The sequence below is a fragment of the Orbicella faveolata genome, unplaced genomic scaffold (assembly GCF_042242905.1).
Source record: "Orbicella faveolata isolate gen_17 unplaced genomic scaffold, um_ofav_v1 contig_27, whole genome shotgun sequence".
In the NCBI taxonomy this organism is placed as follows: domain Eukaryota; kingdom Metazoa; phylum Cnidaria; class Anthozoa; order Scleractinia; family Merulinidae; genus Orbicella; species Orbicella faveolata.
In genome coordinates, this window is record NW_028301555.1 from 255864 (window position 1) to 277700 (window position 21837).

At 40.1% G+C, this 21837-nt stretch overlaps 1 protein-coding gene across 1 annotated transcript; it reads right to left on the minus strand.

Moving 5' to 3' along the window:
• Positions 1–246: 246 nt before the first annotated feature.
• Positions 247–20372, minus strand: LOC110053087 (uncharacterized). The gene is made up of 14 exons (XM_089296718.1): positions 19744–20372; positions 18858–19203; positions 17240–17418; positions 15466–15606; positions 14000–14520; positions 13128–13555; positions 11805–11977; positions 11425–11541; positions 5782–6105; positions 3972–4160; positions 3509–3585; positions 3028–3286; positions 2052–2137; positions 247–484 (listed from the first exon to the last, which is right to left on the minus strand). The coding sequence occupies exons 1-14, from the start codon at positions 20347–20349 to the stop codon at positions 247–249; spliced, it is 3684 nt and encodes a 1227-aa protein (XP_089152844.1). The 5' UTR covers positions 20350–20372.
• Between the last annotated feature and the right edge of the window lie 1465 nt (positions 20373–21837).

Sequence of the window (21837 nt, forward strand, 5' to 3'; positions counted from 1 at the left end):
AAATTGCACTCACCTAAAGGCTCGTGCAATTTTGAGAGGATTTTCAAATATCACCTGTAGTGCAAATCCTTAATTGCGCTCGCATTCATACAATTACCTTACGCTTCAATAAAACAAATTTCATGCATTAGACGAAATTTAAAAAAAAAAGGCAAAGTGGATTTTATTCAGATTCCAGCCAAAGATGTAGCCAGAGATGTAGCCATTTCTAATATCTCGTTTAATGTACATTTGGAAGTATTAATGTTAAGAAACTTCGTCCTGGTCTTCACCGGGGTATAGTGTAGCAATCGGAGGGAGAAATCTAACTCTCGATCTGAAAGTCTTCACAATTTTCTTTCGTGGTTGGGCGGGTTCGCTTCTCGTCTTACGGATGCCGTCGCCTGGTCTCTTGAAGTAACCATACAAGTTGGGGAAAAAGTTTATCGGAGGAAGACTAACGGACTTCGTATCTAGTGGACCTTCGCTAACTCGGACCAGAATGCTGAAAAATATAAAAATCGTAGAGGCACTTATCGTTTGTTAACAGGACAGAGTGATTCCAGGGCGAAAAATCATGAGTAATAAAATATGTAACCGGGAGCTTACATGCGCAAAAGCAACACTTTCTGACAAATAGTAGCGCCTATATCAAGTGTTATCATACTTACTCAGAACAGTTTTCAGTCGATCGAGTGTCGAAAGTACCGGAAAATTCCGAAGGTAACGACCCCCAAAAGTAGCAAAAGTAATAAAATCGAGGCCGTTAATAAATCCCGAAAGTTGTGAGCCCTCGAAAGAACGGACCCCACCATCCCTCCTCGAAAGTAGCAAGCCCAAATCTATACCCCCGCGAATAGCGAGACCAAGGTTCAATAGTATATATCTTTTTTGAATCAAAAGTGAAAGTTATGCACGGTAACTAGCTGATAACGATAATTACCGCACTCTACAACAACAAAAGGTATCGCTTAAACCACGAAACGTTGTGAAACGTCGATTCGTCTTTATCAGACCTGATCAGGGAGGCAGCGTGGCCGAGTGGTTAGGGCGCCGGACTTGAATTCCAGAAGTCGCGGGTTCAAGTCCCGATCTGACCACAAAGTTGGAGTTTTTTCTCCGTAGACCTTAGTTCAACTCCTTTGTCATTGTATATAGCCAACTGGTCTGCCTCCTACCAGTTGGGATTTTTAACCATGTTATGTTCATTTGCATTATTTGTTTCGACATCTTGTTTCATTGGTCCTGAAAAGCCCCATTGAGGGAGTGGTCAATTGAGATATATTATTAAAATTATCATCATCATCATTATTATTATTATTATTATTATCAGCGCCAACGTTTACGTTATATAGCGGGTTTTGTTCCTCGAAAGCAATGCACCCCTGAAAGTAGCTAGCCCCAAAGGCTGCTTATTCCGAAAGTAACGAAGGTCGTTAATTACTTCGGAGGTTTACGGTAAATCGCATTTGCCCTGTTTTTTTTTTTTTTTTTCAATACTACGCTATATCTACCATAAACCTTGCGCCATATGCCATGATGGCTAAGCCAATAAAAACTCTTGAATTGCATTATCCATTGAACCAGTCTTCTAACAATTCAGATAAGTACATTATGATCATCGCTATTAAAACTAGATCATTGGATAATGAAATTCAAGAGTTTTCATTGGCTTAGGGATCCTAGCATATGAGCCTCTACAAATATGGTAAGAGCGCACGTAATTTTTTTTGGGCTTTTTTATTTTTATTTTCTTTTGGTTTTCTATACGTTGTGGGCATAACAATTATTCCACTCGCGCTTGTTAGATATGAGATTATTATCACCAATTCGTCCGCTACGCGCCTCGTTGGCTATCCATCATCCCCAACTCGATCTCATCGAATAATTGTTAAATATAATATATAGGCTTGAACGGCAGATGAATGACTTAACACATGAAAAATCATCATAGCTACGTCCGCAAATTGCGTACATACCTGCGGTGATCTTTCAGTTGTCACCCACGTATCAAATAGTTTTTTAACTATTCTATGATATATGCGTCATAGACAAATAAACTGATGTCTTACTCTTGAGCGGCCTGCCGACTGCGATTGATGTCCATGTTCAATAACTTCGGTGTGGTGATCATTGTAGTAGGAAATGACGACATGACCTGGATTGAACGGCGTAGTTAGAACAGATTCAGCTTTCAAAAACGAAGCTAACGACAATAAAACTAATACTTTTCTCTTGGGACTTGGGATCAGCAAAACTTATAGTACTCGTTCAGTTCAGAATAGAATTTGAACGGTAAACTGACCCTTCGTGACAGAGAAAGGCATAAACTTACTTGAATAACGCGAAGGAATAATTGAAAAGTATAATAATGTGCTATTTAACTATAAAAAAACTTTGACTGATATTCTCATTCATGGAACTCTAATGACAAACATTAGGACAGGAAATTTTGACCAGGAATCAAATTAAAGCAGTGCGCAAAAAGCGAAAAATGTTGAGTACGCTAATGAACCTGTTCAAAACTATGGGATAAACGCTTAACGAGAACATACAATGTTGCTTTGAAGCAAACATGCAGGAACATATAAAATGAAAACTTCGTATTTAAATCCATTTTCCTTTAACTTCCCAAAGCTTGGACATTTTCGTTTGCAGTGCTTTTCCATTCAAGTTTGGAAGGGGCGGACCGCCCCTTCTAATGCGAAACGACTCTTGGTTTGGTGGCCTCCCAGCGTAGCGAACGGGTGGGGGAGGGGAGGGAGGGGTAGCATGTTTCCTTGATCAGTTGAAAATTTCACTTTTTTCTCCCTTGTTCCCTTGTTCGCTTTTGGATATATCACCTCTTCCCTCAAATTAATCCAAAATATCCCTTGTTCACTTGAAATAAATGATCGTGTTCCCTTGTTCGACATAGTTCCCCAAAAACTGTTGGAGGCCCTCACTCTTGAGTAGCACCAAAACAAGCTCGTTTCTATTTGTAGCCGTACATCCCCGTAATTACCATACAAGCAGTTCCCCAGGGGTACACATTACATCCCCCGATACCTTCCATGAAGAACTCTGGTTACTTTCATACGGGACCCCTGCGCCTTCCACCATAGAGAGGGGAGGTTCCTTAGCTGCTGCTGCCTGGGCCATCAGCTCCGATTTCCGCCGTTTAGCACGTTCCTTGGGAATATTTACAGCTTCTAAGATGTCGGCTTCGTTGATGTCCTTGACGTCTTCTTTAATGTCCTCCAGTCGTGGAATTAAATCCATTGGTTTAATGAGCAATACTCCGGTCTCTTCATGAACTTGAGTAAGACTGTAAACAGAAGTCACTCAGCATTAACTACAGCAGTAACCGGCCTATACAACTCTCGGTGGTTCACGTGACTTTTCCCGCCCAAAACGCTGCATAACTGCGTGTTTCTCGTTTTGCCTTCTGATTGAATTGGTTCATGACAGTTTCGCGAGTGATATTTTGCTGTACAATAACTGTGGTTATGACAAGTGTATCGATAAGTAAATGAAGATGTGTGCTCACACTTGACAGAGCTTTTCCAAAACATCTGCTCGAGCTTTGATAAACTCTTCTTTCTTCTTTCTCCATGTTTCTTTTTGCTGTATGTATAAAACCAAAGGCAACAGACAATTAGATACACGGGTCAATTTCCTAATCCTTACCCAGAAAGGATGGGAGATAGAGGCGCGGTAGCATAGCCGACTGTGTGTTTCAACCGAGCGAGTTCGTGTGTATTTGTCGTCCTAGGTTTTAGTGGTTTCGTCCGTCGTTCTTTACCATTATCAAGCGGCTCTTGCCAGAAGAGAGAATTTGAGCGTGCAAAGAGGATCGACTATTTCGGTTCTCTTATATAATTGTGTTTGCAAAACTAAAACTCGTTTCAGTCTAAAGTTTAAAAACATGTTTATCGAAAGGAAAGAGTCTCCCAATTTGCTACTATGAGAACTCTGTACAAAGACCAAAGAGAATTTTTATTTTGAGTCACCTGGATCATCCTGTCTTCAGTTTCTTTCAATGACAGAAGAACTCTCTCGTTGATGTTTGTTTCCATCTTCATTCTTTGCACGGTTTCCTGAATTTCCTTAACGCGTCGGAAATGCACATACTTCTTCACCATTTCAATGAGACGTTTGCGAGGGAAATCGATCGCTTCTTTAACCAGTTTTGTTGTAGACTAAACATGATAAGATAAAGGGGGAGTTAAAGGTTTGGGTGGTTTTCAGTTGCGAGAGAGATAATAACCTTCAATAAGACTTGAGATGCACACTGATAATGGTAATAGGACCGAATATAGTTCCATTCAGGGAGGGATAGCGCGAGAAATATAGAACTCGGACGAGCGCACCGTAGGAAACATTAAGAAGGAAGCTATTGGCGTACGTATCCCATTATAGTTATCCGATTACAAAACGTTATAATTGGATAACCATGTGATCCGTGGCCGATTATATATTAATAATCATAATAATAACAATAAAAATAACAATAACAATTAATATAAGATTAAATTTGGAAATACAGTTAACAATAAAGATTAGCGAAAAAACTGAGCAACGACGTTTCGGTGTCATCCTGGCACCATTTTCAAGTTAAAAAATATTTGTGCGAAAAGTAAACTAATTTATACCAATGGTAGAGGTGCGAAATTGAATAAATTAAGATTAAGATAGCTGTTCAATGTTCATGTTCATTCCAATGAGGTGTCAAACACTGGTAATGAGTTCAGTGTCTGTTCAAAGCCTAAACAAATACTTTTGCGCGAATGGAGTCTGACTGTGTGTTAAGGCTCGGTTTCTTCTTGCGAATCCACAACATTTCGTGGATCAAGCAATCGAACTTTCCCTGACATTTCTTTAGGATCTTAAAGTTGTTAGTCAGGTCACCAACTGTATCAACTCGGTGTTCATTTTGAAGGTGTTTTCCGATGGCGGTAAATCGGTGTTCCTCAATGCGCTTGTAAAGATGACGGCTAGTGTAACCGACGTATTCTGCATCACACAGATCACATATATAGTTATAAACAATTTAAACAATATAAACAATAACAATTAAGATAACGATAACGATAACGATAACGACAATGATAACAATAACAATAAAAATTTAGTTCTAGCGCATTACATCGAAAATCTCAACGCTCTTACAAAAAATAGTAATAATTTAGGATCAAGGGTCCCTTACAATAATTAATTACAATGTAAAAACTAAACAAAAAACATGATTGGCATGCTTAAAGATTAAACGAAAAAGTTTTAAGTCTGTTTTTAAAAATATCAACGGACGGGGCGCTTCTCACGGCTAATGTAAGGTCATTCCAAAGCGTGGGTACACAAGATGAAAAAGCGCGACCACAATAGTTTTTTGTCCTAAACACCGGCCTATACAGCCGTAGGTTGTTATGTGTCAAGCAGGAGCGCGAAGAACCAACCAGGATCGAGAATTTTGTTATAGATACTGTAACTGGTAATTTATTCATTTTCCTGTTAAAACCTAACAACTAAAAGCACATATCAGACCGATTATGTTTAGGGAAATTACGTCTAATCCACGGGGCAGCCACAACGGGAAGGGGGCAGCCACAAGGCGGTGCCTTCGCAGTTTCCCCGGTTTCCTAGCACGAAACAACAAGGAGTATTACTGCTCCACCCGAGATGGGGTGCAAGACCATCATAGATCTCTCTTCACCCCCCCCCCCCCCCCACCTTATCCTCTCTCTCCCCCATTCTCCCTATCCCCGCGAATTGCTATCTCATTTCCTGGAAGTTTACACCCCTTACGATATGTATAGAGGTTACCTGATACAGTTCTTTGGAAATTTCGTTTTCCTTCATAGCTTCCTCGAGCAGCTGTAAATTTCTCTGTTGATCCTTTCGGCGAATGTATTTTTGTCCAATTCGGCGACTTTTCCAAATCGAAGCCAAGTTCTTTATGATACTTTTCTGTTCGTCTACAGTTTTCTTCACGTCTAACTCTCTCCTTAGAACTCTCTTCAACTGCGCATCTTTTTTCTTCACCTTTTCCTCGTTCACTGTCGTTGCTTTCTCGACTTGTTTTTCGTGGGTTGAGATCTCAGTTTGCAGTTCTTTGAAGCGATCCATAACCTCTTGCCTTCTTCCTTCCTAAAATATGATAGAATAGACAAACGTTTAAGCAATTTGAAGTAGAAGTGTTGTGTTGAATACACTTTCTCTAGAAATCTTTTGGGGACATAAAAAAAGTTCAAGGCATTTTTCCCTTTTCTGGCACATCTAGTGACTGATCCAACGCCGAGAAGAGGTTTGGGGTTAGGTGGGATGTGTGGGGAGGGAAAGGCCAGATCTAACTCTATCTTTATAGTAGGTCGTACAGGGTCTCTGAACTAGGACTTTGCTCTGACAAAGAGCCAATACTCGAAACATCAGCTTCACAAACTCTCTATGGTGATTAATTTACCTTTGTCAACTTCAAGTTGATGAATAGCTGAGTGATTTTTTGAGCTAGACCCCACTTCGAGAGTCAGAGAACGTCCGCAGATGTTGTCTGTCATGCGTGACAAAGAAAACGCTGGGAGAAAAATGGCATCGCGCGCGTACTTTTTCGCCTTCACGCGCGCAACCATTTCTCCCCTCAATCTCGCGCTTTCACTTGACAGACTAACAGTTAACACTATGTTGGGTTTTATTCCTTAACGTTGTTGCATATCTACATGTACTTAGAAACGGCTTCTGTAAAACCTTCATTTACTTTTTTTTTCTTCCTATGATATTCATACATTGTCAAACAGTCAGGAGGGTCTGAATGGGGTGAGGGGTGGGTGTGTGTAAATGTCCGTTTTCAGTTAAAATGTTGCCTAATTATCAGTTGTCAGTTAAATTTTGAGCAATTTTTCGGTTGTCAGTTAATTGGCGCTGTCATTAATTAACTAAACGCCTTAAATGGCTTAAATCTCTCCTTGTTGACCCCTTTTATAAACAATACAGTCGAACTTCTCCAACACGGCCACCTTGGGAACAGAAGAAAAAGGCAGTTGTAGAGAAGTGGCCGTTATAGGGATATAATATGACAGCCGTTTTTATCGGAATGCAACATTTTTTAAAAAGAGAAATGCTTATTTCAACATATGAATGGTATACCTAACTAGGAAATAGTTTTATAGACATACGCCAAATTTGAGGCAATATCTCTTGACTCCATGGAATCATATTACAGATAACGTTAGATTTATCAAGTTTTTGGAAGGATAATTTTGGCATCATACGTTTTCATTTCCGCACTTTCAAGAGAGGAAAAGGTTTGTAGAGACTACGATAACCTCAAACAAAAACATTTATTTGTTTCACATGAAATGCTACAGGGTAACAACTGAAGATACGTTTACAAGAAAAGGTTCAATTCACCTTACAAAATTGAACGTCCAGTTTAGCAAGATACATGAACAACAAAAGCTGTAAATCACGTTACAAAATTCTACATCAAATATAACAACACGAGACATTTTGATAGCCCAACTCACAAGTTTAATCAATCGATCGAACGGTCGATCAATCAAGAAAATCACAGCAGGTAAAAAGAAGTAAATGTATGAAAAGGAAATGTAAATGTATGAAAAGCGTGTTAATAAAATTGTTTTATAAAGAGAAAAAAATAAAACAAAAGAGAGCAAAAGCACTACAATAATAAATCAAAAATTACATGGAAATCTAAATAACTACAAACTAACACTAACAATAACTAAATGATTTAAGTTCGATTATCTGTCAAAAATTTAAAAAAAATAAAAACTAGCAGCATTACTGGCATTCGACAGCAACTTGTTTTACACGTTGCTGGTAGCCAAAGGAAAGGGCAGCTTCGACAGTTTAAGTGCCACTAACATCCTCAACCTCCTCCCCCACAGCTAAACTTGCTCCCTATAACACTATTTACATGTCAAAAATGAAACCTTAGGACCAAACTGTACTTTTGTTTTGTTTTGTTTGTTTATTTGTTTGTTTTTTCATAGTCTCTTCCAGGCTTTCAGTCAGTTTGATCGCAGCGTGTAAAACAATGAGCAAAAAAAAAATCGCGCCCAACTGACTTAACGCCTGGAAAAGACTATTTTTAACAGAGGAAAGGCATTTAGTCCGATATTCATAGATAATGCTAAAATTTTTGTCATCTGTACGCAATGAATTGTGTTCATTCATCAATCACACTTCCTCTTGTTTAAGCCTAGTTTTCACTAGCGACGCAAGCACAAGCGCAAGCAATAGGGATGACCCAAGTAAAAACGAAATTCGACGCAAACATAAGCACAAGCAAAATCATCCGAACCGTCCTCCATTTTGGAAAACTATTTAGGCGGGGGGTAATCTGGATTCAGTCTTTTCGTTGGCCAAACATAACCCCGTGTGGTAAAGCCTGGTTTTCACTGGCGACGTAAGCACAAGCGCAAGCGCAAGCCCAAAAAAAAGGAAAACTTTCGATCCTTGTGCTTGCGCTTGTGCTTATGCCTACGTCAAGGTCGTTTTCCCAGTGAAATAAGAATTAGTGTGTTTGCGCTTGTGTTTGCGCTTGTGCTTGCATCGCTGGTGAAAACCGGGCTTTAGAGAAAGCACATCAGTCTGTTTTCATACAATATTTTGTCTCTTCGTAATCATTGCGATAGCAATATTAGTATTTTTGTAGAAACGCAAGAAACCAGGACAAAAGAAAATTTCCACAAGGCTGGACGAGTGAAAAGTTGATGCCGAGCTGAAAAGTCTATGAGAAACTATAGTTACCGGAAAGAAAATTGAGATATTTGAATAAAAAATATACAGCGAGAGAAATCCGTCCCTTGTGCTGTTTATAGCGGAGCTCCGGCGGCCCGAAGGGCCCCCAAGCGGAGCCCCATACTCATATAGTATGGGGTTATCATGGTTATCATGGCTAGCGGTATTGCTCGTGGACGCGTACGCACGACGACGACGACGGCGGGGTTGCTCAACATGACGGCCATACTCGAAATAACAGGTTGACAGAGGCACGCAGCCTTGGTTTACCGTGTACTTCCTTGATATTGGACATCCATGTTAGGATCAATTGACACCTGTCAAAACAAGGTATCAGCTGACCAGTATCACGTGACCATATCGCGGGCCCAAGTTTACAGCTCTTTGAGGTCACGTGTTTTTTAAGTTGACCGTTGACCAAGTGCTGGTTCTCGATTGGATCGCGGGCTCATATTAGATTAACTTGTTGGAAACAGGGCGGGATTGATCGGAAGCCGGTTAACGCTAACCCAGGATTAAAAGTTAATCGAATTATAACTTTTTCTTCTATACAAATGTTTTTTGCTGTTTCGTTTTGTGTATATGGTGATTATTGAAACTCAAAACAGAAGGCCAAACAATATACCGAAAGCCTCACCGCAAAGTTACAAAACTCAAATCAAAATTCTACCTTTTCCTGGGTCAGCTTAATCGGGCTTTGACCAACCCGGCCCAGGAGCTACGCTTTTAGGCTGGCCTAAATCTATATATTATCAGTAAAAGCTTAAGTCTTTCAATATGTAGGCGTTCAAACTGCTCAAATTGATGAGTAAATCTACTACAATATGAATACTTTGTTAGTTGTAACGCTGGTCACGAGAATACGTCCATCTGGCGCTGTTGCTATTTCAAAAGGATCTGGTAATTAAAACAGTGATAGTTTTGCCTGTGACATGACCGTCTAAAGAAAATTGCTGAACTAGGTTATTGTAATAATCACATACAAGAAGATTATTGGAGCTGTCTAGAAGCATACCATTGTCCGTCTTGATTCCCTCTGCTTCCAAACTTTTAAAGGAAGGTTCCTGACTGATGGAAACCTTTAATGCAGTTATTACCTTCATCAGATACGAGAAACATGTTGTATTCTATTTCGCTTCGCTCAGCCGAATAGAAAACATTTCTATTATAAGCAGAGGAGACAAATAATACGACAAATAGTGGAGGGAGCCGCCAGGAATAATCGAGTTTCTTTACAAGAATTCTGAGACACGCTGAATACAGGTTACAAGCCAGAGAATAAAAGAAAAAGATACACTCTATTTTAAACAACGACATTTACAGTAAGAAAAAAACAGCCTCGAGTAAACTGGTCGACGTCAAGTGGTGTGATATTCACAAGTAGTGGTATAGGCCTGATTATCCCAATGGGAACTAATACAAAGCAACCTAATTAAACACCTAAAAGAAATACACTTTTTGTAAGGAAAACTTCTTCTCGGAAATCCGAGTTTCTCAGGGCCGCTGTCTCCAAACATGATAATAGCCCGGGGGAGTACTACCTTATATGGGTTATATAGGTATGTGCGGCCCCAAAGGGTGTGGGTTTTCAGCCATTTTGGTCATAAATAAGGTATCGATTTTAGCTGATACTGGCCATTTTGGTCATAAATAGGGTATGTTTTTTGCACTTTAGCCTTGATATGGGTATGTTTTTAAGAAGAAGTCACTTTTTCACCTTTATCGAAAACAAAATCAACAAAAGCCCTTCACAAATTATGTTTACGGTAATTTAACATTGGTCTGAACTAGGGAACTAATTATAACGCGGGTCTGAAACAGGGTTTTGATTTAAGGGTTAGGTCATAAATAGGATTTCGAATTTTTGGTCAGGTCATATATAGGGTAGGGAATGTCGCAGATTTTGGTCATAGATAGGGTAAGGGTTTTGGGAGCGGGCCGCACAACCCTACCTGATTTTTCTGGGAGTACCAGCCCCCCCCCCCCCCCCCCCCGCAAGGGATAATAGTCCCACCCTCTTGTGTTACGACCTGTATCCCATCTTTGCCACCTTCAGTTACAAGAATGTTGTGTTGTTCATCCAGGCAGACATCAACCGAACCGTCAAGCTCTCCTTTTGCTGCCTCATGTTTTCCAAATGTTTTTACAACAGTGCCTGTCTAGACATCTACTTGTTGTATTCTATGGTTTCCGTGATCGGTAACCACAATCTCGTTATCGTTTAATTATGCAAAACATGCAAAACGTGGGGAGACATGATATAGTTTTAGGCTGGTTGTAGGTCTCAACACAAATCGAGCAAGTAGTGTCTTTCTTGAGATTTCCCAGATGTAAAAGTCCAAGAAGTGACTGGTAAAGAAAGTCCTCGCTACATTTAGGAGACGTGGAACTCGATAATCATTTAGCAAAGACTTGAAGGCAGACAAGCAAAGTGAAGTCCTCTGAGTACCAACCCGGGAAAGATGACATCGCCGCTCCGCCATCCACGTGCGGTACGAGCGCTACAGTATTCTCGTGTAATGTGTCTTTACCTCCGAAACTAGATATGCGCTGCGGAAATCTCTCCAAAGAGTGAAAACAGTGGCAACAGGTATGGGATGCTTAAGAAGAAGTCAGCGGACATAGACAAAGTACTGGCATGGAGTTGTGGGAAAATCAATGCCTCGGGAAAACAAGCAGCAGGTTTTTTATTACAGAACAGCTCACCTCCAAGAGTCTCCATACATGAAGTTCCAGTTGTTGTCCTCGTATTTCTAATTTATCACTCGTTCCTTTCAATTTTCCTGCCTGCATTGGCCTCCGTAAAGTCTCACCCGCATGGTCCTTTAAAATTGAAATAATAATAATAATAAGAAATATGTTAAACACGAGAGAGAGGCCTTAACACATTTGAAAACACCAGGCGATTTCGTTCCCAGGGCATTTCCTTTAGAAACGAGCAGCCGGCTCCCAATTTCTAACGGAAAAGTCCTGGAAACGAGGTTAAACAGAAGGACGAGAGTTGAAAAAAAAATGGCGACGAAATGATTTTGACAACCTTTGTTAAAACACTGCTTAGAATATGGAAATTCTTACGTAGCTCTTACCTTTAATTCTAATCGTTTGCTCATAAGTCCCTTTGAAAGATGCAGTTCCACTGATATCAACATCTCGTTGGATAAGATAGCCATGCGCGCCAACATCTGCCGTGTGTCCCCGAAATTTTCGTCCAGCGGTAATGGTGCATGAGAACGAATGGCATGCGCTTCTTGACTTAGATCTAAAAACGGACAAAAAGTGACTTGCTGAAAACCAAACATATTTAAAAAAGACTTAGAAAATATGCTGTTTGTAGTTACGTGTAATGCGCTAAATCCAAACAAACAATTTTAAATAAATGTACTTTTTCACTAGCTAATCATCGTTCTTTTCCAAACGTTCTAGATTTCGTTCATGTGGCCTCCCTCTCGAGTTACCATCTGAGTTCTGACTGGTTTAACACTATTGAGCAGTTTCCAACCAATCAAAACGGCCAATCACAAGAGACGGAAACAACCCAATGAACAAATGAGATCACCAAGCAAACACAAGTAAACGGTGCCAAGCGCGGGGATTTGTTTTCATTTCGCATTTGATTGGTTGAGAAGGTGGCAAGACCTTTTCTAAAACCAAGTGTAAAATAATTAGTTAACTATATTTTGCCCTTTTTACTTTCCTTTCAATGCACTTTATTTTAACACTACTGTATTCAAATCGTCTACCATGAGAAATCAAAAATACCAAAAATACATATCAAAAGCAACAATAATACCGCAGAATAAAGCAATACCGAATTACTTTTGCGGCTCAATTTTTTAACAAGAGTAAAACCAAACTCAATAGACTTTTCCCGCGGTTGTCATCTATTTGAACTTCAGCTTCAAATTGGCATCGGTCTAATGTCTTTTTTTCACTTGCAATCGTTTTCGATTATAACTCTCGCTGCTTTATACGGATTTATCGCACTTAACTGGATCGGAAGTCATTTTATATCTGCGATAACAGATAACTTGGTTAATTACGATTGAGAGTCAAAATCTTTGTATAATATGAAGGGAATAACCACGTAAACAAGACTATATTTAAAAGCCAAACGAGCCAGGTTGAAATCAACTGAAACCAAGATCTCCAGCTGAAACTAAGAATTAAATGTATAGTTGTGTTAAAATTAAGAAACTAACCATTACCTTGAGGTAGGTATGGAAAACGTAATCTTTAGTTGAAAATATTATTGCATTAATATTGAGCGAAAGGCCGTAAGACACATTGACAACTGATTTACTGAAAATGAAATGCAGCAAAATGAGTTGATACTGGCCCTTCAGTTTGTACAAGCCACGATGAAGTGGCTGTACAAATGACAAGATTATGTAAAAACTGAACCAACTTACGTTCTCTTTCCAGTAGTGTTGAGACAGTGTCCTTGAATCTGTTGAGAGCCCGCAGCAACAGCAAAGATTCTTTGTGAATATTTTGCACGTCTTTTTTGTGATCTTGTTCCAGTCGTCTTAATTCAGCCTGGTGTCGCTGAGTTTCTTTACTCATATGATCTTTCATGCTCAGCAGCTCGGCTTCGTATTGTTGTTTTACTTTTGCCACCATTTGACGCGCGGTCTGCGGCTCCAAACCCAACTGAAGTGAGGTCTTTCTGCGTTCGCGCCGCGGTCCACCCGCCATGCTCGCGATACTCATTGTCGCAGGGGTATTGGGAAAGGACATCATTCGTTCCTCGAGACATTGGATTTCTTCCATAAACTGTCCGAGTCTCTCCTCTTGGTATTTGATCATTTCCTCGTTGCATTCTAACTCGCCTGTCATCCTATTAAAATAACAAAAGTCACCACAAAGCAGTTAAAAATATTACAATTTATATAAAGCAAAAGGGCCTGAAAATGCTCAGCCAAGGTCCTTGTTGTCGATAACAGGTCGAGTCATGTTAATCTAGTACTGGGATCTGCTTGTATAATGTGCTCTTGGATTTAGCACTTATTTTCTATTTTATTTCGCTTTGACTTAAGTGTACGCTTTCTTATAGTGTTTTTTTTATTCCCATTGAGGAGCATTTCTCGCTTATTCTAGGTGTATATGGCGGTCTAAAATTAAAAGAATTGTTCGTGTTTGTTAGCTGAGTTAAGTTTGGAGAGCAGCCGAGAAGGTGAAAACGATCGGAGTTCAGTTTAATTCTGCTCGGCTCGGCTTGCTTTTCTAAAAGTGGTTTCATCAGTCTATCACAGTGGGAAATACAGAAATAAGTCATGATGACCTTTTGTTTTGCCTTTCCATGTCTTCTAACTTCTGAGTCAACTCTTCCATTGCTCTTTCATTTTCCCGTTTAACATCCTCCAGTTGTATTTCAAGCTCGCTCCGTTCTTGTTCAACTTTCACTTTGTCTGTTTGCAGCGTCATAAATTCCTGCTCGAAAGCCGCGAATTTTTCCTTCTCAATTTTCAGCTCCTCCTGCGCTCTTTCCAAACTTTCTTTCAGTTCTTTGCTGCCTTCATCGCTAGTCTTGGACGCTTCTACGGTCGTAGAATCGCTGTGGGAATCACCAGGGACAGCAATGTGAGCTTTGGATGACTTTGGTGTCTTGATCAAGACTTTTTCTCCTGTTGGGCCGAGATGTTGTGACGGTTTTTCAACGAGGCTCACAACTGACATACTTTCCTCGCTGTCTTTCAAACTTGCCGTGGATTCACTGCTACTTCGATATAATCCATAAGACTCCTTCTTCTTGTATTCATCTAACTTTTCGTTAAGCTCGTCAATGACCTTTTGTTGTTCTTTCTGTCAAATAACACATAAAATAAATGCATTTAGTTTTAAGCCTTGGTTATTGATAAAAAAAATGAAATAAATGAAATCTCTATAGTTTGCATTCTGTTGCTCGAGCATGTCATTTAGGATTAGGATTTGATCTTTAACTGAACAACGGCTACACTACGCTGGAGAAATTTGAAAACGCAACTTTATTTGTACGGTTAAGCCTTCCGTCCACACGATTTAACAGAGAAGAGCCACCTCGTGGATCTGTTAAATAAACCTTTATTACTATTGTTATTATTATTATTACTATTATCATCATCATCATTATTATTATTATTATTATTGTTGTTGTTGTTGTTGTTGTTAATCCGTCAAGAAAATGGAGCTTTTCGGAAACGATGACATACAGTAACTGTAATCAGATGATTTCTCTGACCCATTTTTCCTCAAGCAAAAATCCAAACTGACCGGTGATTGTTGCGATTCTAAATTTCTCCGGAGTAGTGTGGACGGAAACCACTTGCTGCATTTTTAGAGTAAAACCTTCGTTTCCAAATTCCTCCGACGTAGAATTGAGATTCCTTTGTTACTTCAATCATGGTAACTGTTGGCTGCGTGTTGCGAACTGTTTGTGCTAAAGGTTGAAAATTTCTATCGTCAGAAACTAAATAGCCAAATACACCAGTTGAAGGATATGTCATGGCGATTTGCCGCAAGGGCTTTTCAACCTGTCTTCTCGTTCGGTTTTCCTGGCGAAAAATCCCTTCTAAACGGTGCAAGGAACAGACAAAGAGCAATAGTCTTAGAAACGTGCGTGAGAGGGTTACGCGCGGGGAGTACGGAGGTTAAGTATTACACGCGAGGAGTTCTTTTTCCTTCGTGCGCGTGTCCCTTCACACACGTGTCTCCTGCAATTTGCGCTCTTTATTTTCGTTAGCGCCTGGTACGTTTCCATGATTCACCAACCACGTTGTTTTGTAGGTCTTCATTCCGGTGTTGAAGTCTTTCTGCTTTTACTTGCGCTTTTTTGTTGGTTTTTCTCAATTCGTCACTTTGTCTCTTCGCTTTAACGAGTTCTCCCTCAAGATTGATAGCTTTTTCATCAAGCTGAAAAACAAGTTGAAAAGATATCGAGTAAAATTACTATAGATGAAAGACCATTGCAGTTACGCGCGCAACCAAGATTCAGTTTGACCTATAAACTTGTTGTAAAATGTTAAATTTTGAATGTTTATAGTGGTCGATGCACTTAGCTACAACTAGCTAGTTCTCACAGAATGCCACTTAAACTGAAAGAAGGAAATATTTCAAATATACATAGTAGGCTTAAGAATCCCAACTAGCGGGAGGCAGACCAGGTGGCTATTTACAAGCATGACCGAGGAGTTGAACTGGGACCATACCGAGAAACAACTCCAGCTTAGTGGTCAGAGCGGGACTTGAACCCGCAACCTCCAGATTTTAGGTCCGGGGCCCTAACTACTCGGTCACGCTGCCTCCCTAGAGCTAGATTTGATCTCGACATCTGCGATACTGGTGCAGTGCTCTACCAGAATAGCTAAAAACTAGCAGGGAGCCGGTCTCTTTGTGAGTTCGTGACATCCCGTAGGAGATGAAAAAGTGAGAGAGAACTTATGAAATATCATATCTGTTATTTCGTGTAGGGCGGTTTTCACTTGAGTGTAGAATGTAAATTGCATTTGCATAGAGTCTTCGTTTTACAACACCAAATTGAAATCACTCTAAGCAGGGGCGGATCCGGGATTTCTCTTACGTGAGGGAAGGAATGACGTAGTTTTATTTTTTATTTTTTTGCAGAATACCAGTTGTTTTAAAAAGCCGCAGGTCATCCCAAGAAGGGGGGTGCGCACCCCCTGCACCCTCCCCCTTGATCCGCCCCTGCTATACCACGCAATTGGTTTGAAGAACAAGCGTCACTTTGTCATCCAATCACTGAAACCAATCGTGACTCGCACGCACGCACGCGTTTTTTCTCGCGCTCTGCATCAGCATCATGTATTTGCTTGGAACTTTGATTGGCGTAATGGATTCTCTGTGTCTTTTATAATATAATTGGCCATTGTGATTACTTTGGTTTGGGTCTTACGACACCAAGAGAGGTTGATCTAAAAATCTCAAATCACCCTCTCTGGTCGACACCCAATTAAAAAACACTTTAGTGATACTTGATATATTCACCTCCAGAGTTCAAATCGGTTTGAACAAATGCCCAAGTAGTTCTTTTTTTTTTTTTTTTTTTTTTTTTTTTTCAACCACCCAATCTGTAAATTTAAACTCCATGTGATAAGGCTGCTTTATTTAGAGCACTTCTCAACTAAGAATCAAGCATTCAAAAGCCAAAGTATTTATACTTTGGCCAATCACAAAGGACGCAGACAAACCAGTGAAACAAGAAAATACGTGAGGCCGGTGCTAAGCGCGGGAAAAGTTGTGGGAACGCCGCTCCTGATTGATGTTGATCTTCTTTCTGATTGGTTGAGAAAGTGGCGGGAGTTTTTCAACCAATCGCTAGCCAAAGTAGTGCACTACCAAGGCAAACGCGGAAACCACTGTAATGTCCTCAATACAGATATATGTTTGGCAATTAGATGTAAATTTCAACAGAAGGTTTAACACCAATGTTAGTGATCGAGCTGGATATCCCCTGGATTTCTCCTTTCCATCGTCCCACAGGTTAAAAGTTAGCATTTACAACTCAAATTAAAACTCGTCATCTTACCTGGCGAATGGTCGAGTTTCTTCTCTTCATCAGCTGAGACATCAGTAAAAATTGTTTCTTGGCGTTGTCAAGATTGAGGCGAATTTTTCGAATGGGAACAGTTTTAATTGCGTGCTCGATAATCTTCTCTACATCATTTTCGGCTTGTACCCAGTTCTCCGCGTTATCTAGTTCATCCACTGAAACAAAAACACAGTTTTTAGATGACCTCATAGATAACCAAGAAATAGAGTTGGGTGCGACACCCAAAATTGTCATTTATCGTTGTTGTTATTTATTTCACTTACAAGAAAACTACAGTCGCACCCTTATTATAATAAGCGGCCACCCACGGGAAAATGGGAGGTGGCCGCTTAACAGAGGTTGGTGTACCTTGAATATTTTTCACCATCGGGTTAATTTCTTAGCGAACATGAAGTCAGTTTGAGACAATCATGATAAAAGTGTGTTTGAATGTTTTTATCACTCATCACCTTCTATTTCGAATTCGGACTCTTACCTGCCATCGCCGTTTAACAGAGGTAAAGGCAGCAGAAAAACCCTCATCAGGACCAGCGAAAGGTTACCGCGGTCGCTTCATAGAGGTGGCCGTTAATAGGGGTTTCATTTACAGTATTTGACTGGCAGTAATTTAGGGACTTTAAGGGGGCTGAACACAGTTTTGATACCTGTGTTTCATTCACCTGTTTCTCTAAAACCCTTGATACCTCGGTCGCCAAAAATGGCAGCAAGCAAGTGAACAACACAAACGTTGGTTTTTTAATGGTTAAGCTGACGTATGTGCCATTGCCATGGCAACATGAATAAATATAAATAGGCCTTTAAAATTGATTTTGTTTATTTGTAGAAAATCTAGTCATTAGATTTTCTTTATAATTAGCATGCAACAAGCTTGTAATAACGATTCTCACAAGTTAACACCATTTTGCTAATAATTTAACAGAGAGATCTTTAATTATCCCTTGTTGAAGGTTCACTGGAATATCTAGAATTTACACTGTTAAAGTTCAATTATTTTCAATACTCCAGTTACTTATTTCCTAACATATTTTCGTGGCAAATTTCGTGAAATTCTACGTGGTTCTCGAGAAGTAGGCGTATTTCCGAGAGTGCAATTTTTCATTCAATCGCAATTCTTTTGACTTACTACGCATGCGCTGCATTTAACTGGGTTCTTTCGGTAACAAAGAAAAAGCTAAGAATTGCTGGGTTCTTTGCATCGTTATCTTTTCTAACATATCTTTGAAATAAAAGACTAAAGCCATTAATACTCTGCGTTCAATTATAGAGAAAAATAGCACAGATAGTGCGTGGTGTTGAGTAAATAAAATGATCTCTCTATGGACGGCATGTTTGTTTTTTGCAATCCTTGTTCGCGCGCTGAATTGCATCAGCAAAAACGCGCGCGAAAACTGTGGTCGGCCACCCTAATAACTGTCTGTTTAAAACGGGGTGGCCACTTAATAAGTGGCCGCTTAATAGAGGCTTCGCTGTAAATAAATCATCACAGAGACAAACACCAGGGCCTCAAACAAGACTAGTCTACCAATCAAAATTCGACCAAAAATTCATGTGACCAGACACGCAATACAAAGTAGGATTGCTACAATACACTTACAGCTGTACATTGTCTTTGGTTTTGGAGGTCCACGAGCTTTTGTCAGCAGTTTATGGGAGCTTTCATCTTCTTCGTCTATGTTACCGCCTCCAATCCCAAGCGAGTCAGCTATGTTTTTCAGTCGCAACAAAGCGGCGCCAAGAGTCTGCATTTCTGATGTCAGCTCGAGTGGCAGATCGTCCAGGAGAAGCTCTGGGCTGAACAGAAACACTCGCGCTGGTTTCATCAGTTCCTCGTCCACTGTTGACTCTATCCATAACTGCATCTGACGCATAATGTCTTCCCTCTCAACACAAAGCTCCAAGTATGATGTAATCAGTTTGAGAACTCTACGGCGTTTTGAGCGCTGTGAATTTACAAAGATAGTAATAGTTGTGATAAATGAACTGATCAACATGACAAGAGCGTGGGAAAAATAGTAATAATTAATGGTATACAAGGGGAAGGGCCAACAGTGTCAGTGCGCATGAGCGAACTGCATGGTAAGGTAGGTAAAGTCTGCATACGAGCCAAGTGGCCCATGAGGCCGGAGCTTACCCCGGTTTCTGTAGCATGAAGCGACTAGGAGTATTTCTACTCCCTCCCTGGATGGGATGCTAGTCCATTGCAGGGTTACCCCCAGCATTAAGTTCGCAGGTGTGGGTGGAGGAAGGTACTGTGAAAGTAAAGTGTAAAGTGTAAAATGTAAAATGTAAAATGTCCCCGGCCAGAGCTCGAACGCGGAGCGCTCGATCTGGAGGCGAACGCACTAACCATGAGGCCACCGCGCCTCCAACGAACTACATGGCCATTGTCTTTATTTCATATTATACAAAAAAGTGGTAAACACTTAACCTTAGTTTTTGGTTTGGGTTGATTGGAAAGCTCCTCTAATCTTCTCACTCACCGTTAATAAAGTTTTCTGTGAGATCTTCCTTTGGACTTGTCCCGGCACCGTCCATGTCTCTTGCTTTGTTTCCCTCTCATCGGTATCCTCGTCTTCCTTGTCTTTGTCTTCTTCAGTGCTCGATCCACTTGAGTCTCCATAAGATTTCGGCGATGTCCCTTCCTCTCCATCTTTCTCCTTTATTCCTGAAGTTGTAGTTTGATCCAGAGCTTCTCTTTGCTTATCACGTCCATTCTTTTCTTTTTCATCATCATCATCATCATCATCATCATCATCATCATCTTCTTCTTCTTCTTCTTCTTCTTCTTTTTCTTCTTCTGAGCTTTTCATTTTTCTCTTTGCTCTCCTTTCCTTTCTCTTCATTTTCCTTTCGCGCATCTTTCGTTCCTCTTGTTCTGCTTCAAATGCCGGATCAGGGCTTTCAATAGTTTGCAGCTCTTTCTCCGCTGTAATGTATTCGTCCACGGTCAGGCGTACTCTATCGAGCACGGATTTCAACTCCTCCATGGCGTTTTCGCGCCCACGATTTATCTGCGCTTTTTGAATCGCCGTTAATCTCATTTGTCCAGCCGCTGGCAGGAAATCAAACTCCGAATCCGATGTCATCTTCGTTTCTGTTATCCCGTCGTCTGAAATTAAACAAGAGCTTTTAAAATTTTTCATTGATCAGGAGAGTTGAATAATTTACCGGTGTTTTATACGAACTTGTTATTACCTAGAAAGTTAATGTTTTTTTGTAAGACGTAGTATATTGATGTCTGGTATCTGGACAGAGCTCTACAATACGTCGTGTCCGGCAGTCAGAATATTTTCCTTTTACAGGCTAACCGGTGCACCATTCAGCCTAACCTCTGTTCTTTTCAGGCTAACCGGAGAGCTATTCAATGCAGACATGGAGTATTTTAAGCAACGTCCAACACGCCGTGTCCGGTTAGCCTAGAAAACGCTACGGTTACCTTGAGGGATAACGGTTAGTTCTCATAATTGTTTTTGTAACACAATTAATACATATTCCTAAATGAAAAAAATCTAACTACCGGATAAGGGGTGTTTAAAAACACCATCCGGCAGCTGCAAATCTAGATACAGGTTTTTTTTTTTTCTTTTTTTACCTGCCATTGATAATTCCTTCTCGTCAGGAAGCGGCAAGGAAGGTTCACGCATAGTCTCTACGAAAACCCGTGGATATCGATCAGTCAGAGGACTACGTTGAGTTAACTTTTCTGAAGTGTCTACCACTCTGGGTTTTTCTTCATTGCTGATAAAAAAATGACAAAAGCTATTTCTTAGTAGGTTTAAGAATATTTCCCCGTGGACTCTGTTGACATGCCTAAACGGAGAAATTGATACAGGCGAATAAAGCAATTAAACAAATTAGAATTATTATTACCTTACTGATTTTGTTCTCCGCTTCTTTGAACTCTTTTTCATCTTTCTTGCTTTAACACACCGTATTATTGCAATGCTTTTCTTGTTAGCATTTCCGGAAAAAGCAACAAACATAGAACTGACAGGAATGACGTCATAATGTATTTAAGATCGAACGTGTTTTGGCGCGCGCGTCACTCTCGTCCCCAGTAGTACTCGTTTTAAAATGTCGTTTCGGCCTGTTCTTAATTACTTTTGCCGCCTGCTCAAATGGCCGAGGAACTGACACATTTCGTTAGCCCGTAAATGGCTGCCGATTTAAAATTATTTTGTATGCATTTAAATTAGCCTCACTAAACTCGTTGGGGCCGGAGTAACAACTCTTTTGAATTATCAACTCAAAAACGAGGTCAGTCAGGTTAATTTTAATAGTTACAAAAGAATTTATAATTGGCAGCCATTTATGAAAAGGGTCTATAGCGGCAGCGACGAGTACCTGTCAGCATTTTAAAGGATTTTTAAACACTGAACATTTTATCCTCACCATCTTGGAGTCCTGGCGACAATTCTTTAACCATATAAAATGAATAACTACTTTCATCATGGGTCGCTCTAGGGTACAGTAAAGAACTTTTTTTTATCAAAACACTGAGATAACTCATAAACTTCTGAAGGTCTTCTGTTGTTTCGTATTGGATTATAGCAGGAAAAGGCTGGCATGGGATG

Coding starts and splice junctions, on each gene's coding strand:
- LOC110053087 (XM_089296718.1), bottom strand. CDS start 20,349: ATGACATCGGATTCGGAGTTTGATTTCCTGCCAGCGGCTGGACAAATG. Junction 6,106..11,424: donor ATGTATGGAGACTCTTGGAG/GTGAGCTGTTCT, acceptor ATCATATTTTAG/GAAGGAAGAAGGCAAGAGGT. Junction 485..2,051: donor AGTCGGCAGGCCGCTCAAGA/GTAAGACATCAG, acceptor TATATTTTTCAG/CATTCTGGTCCGAGTTAGCG.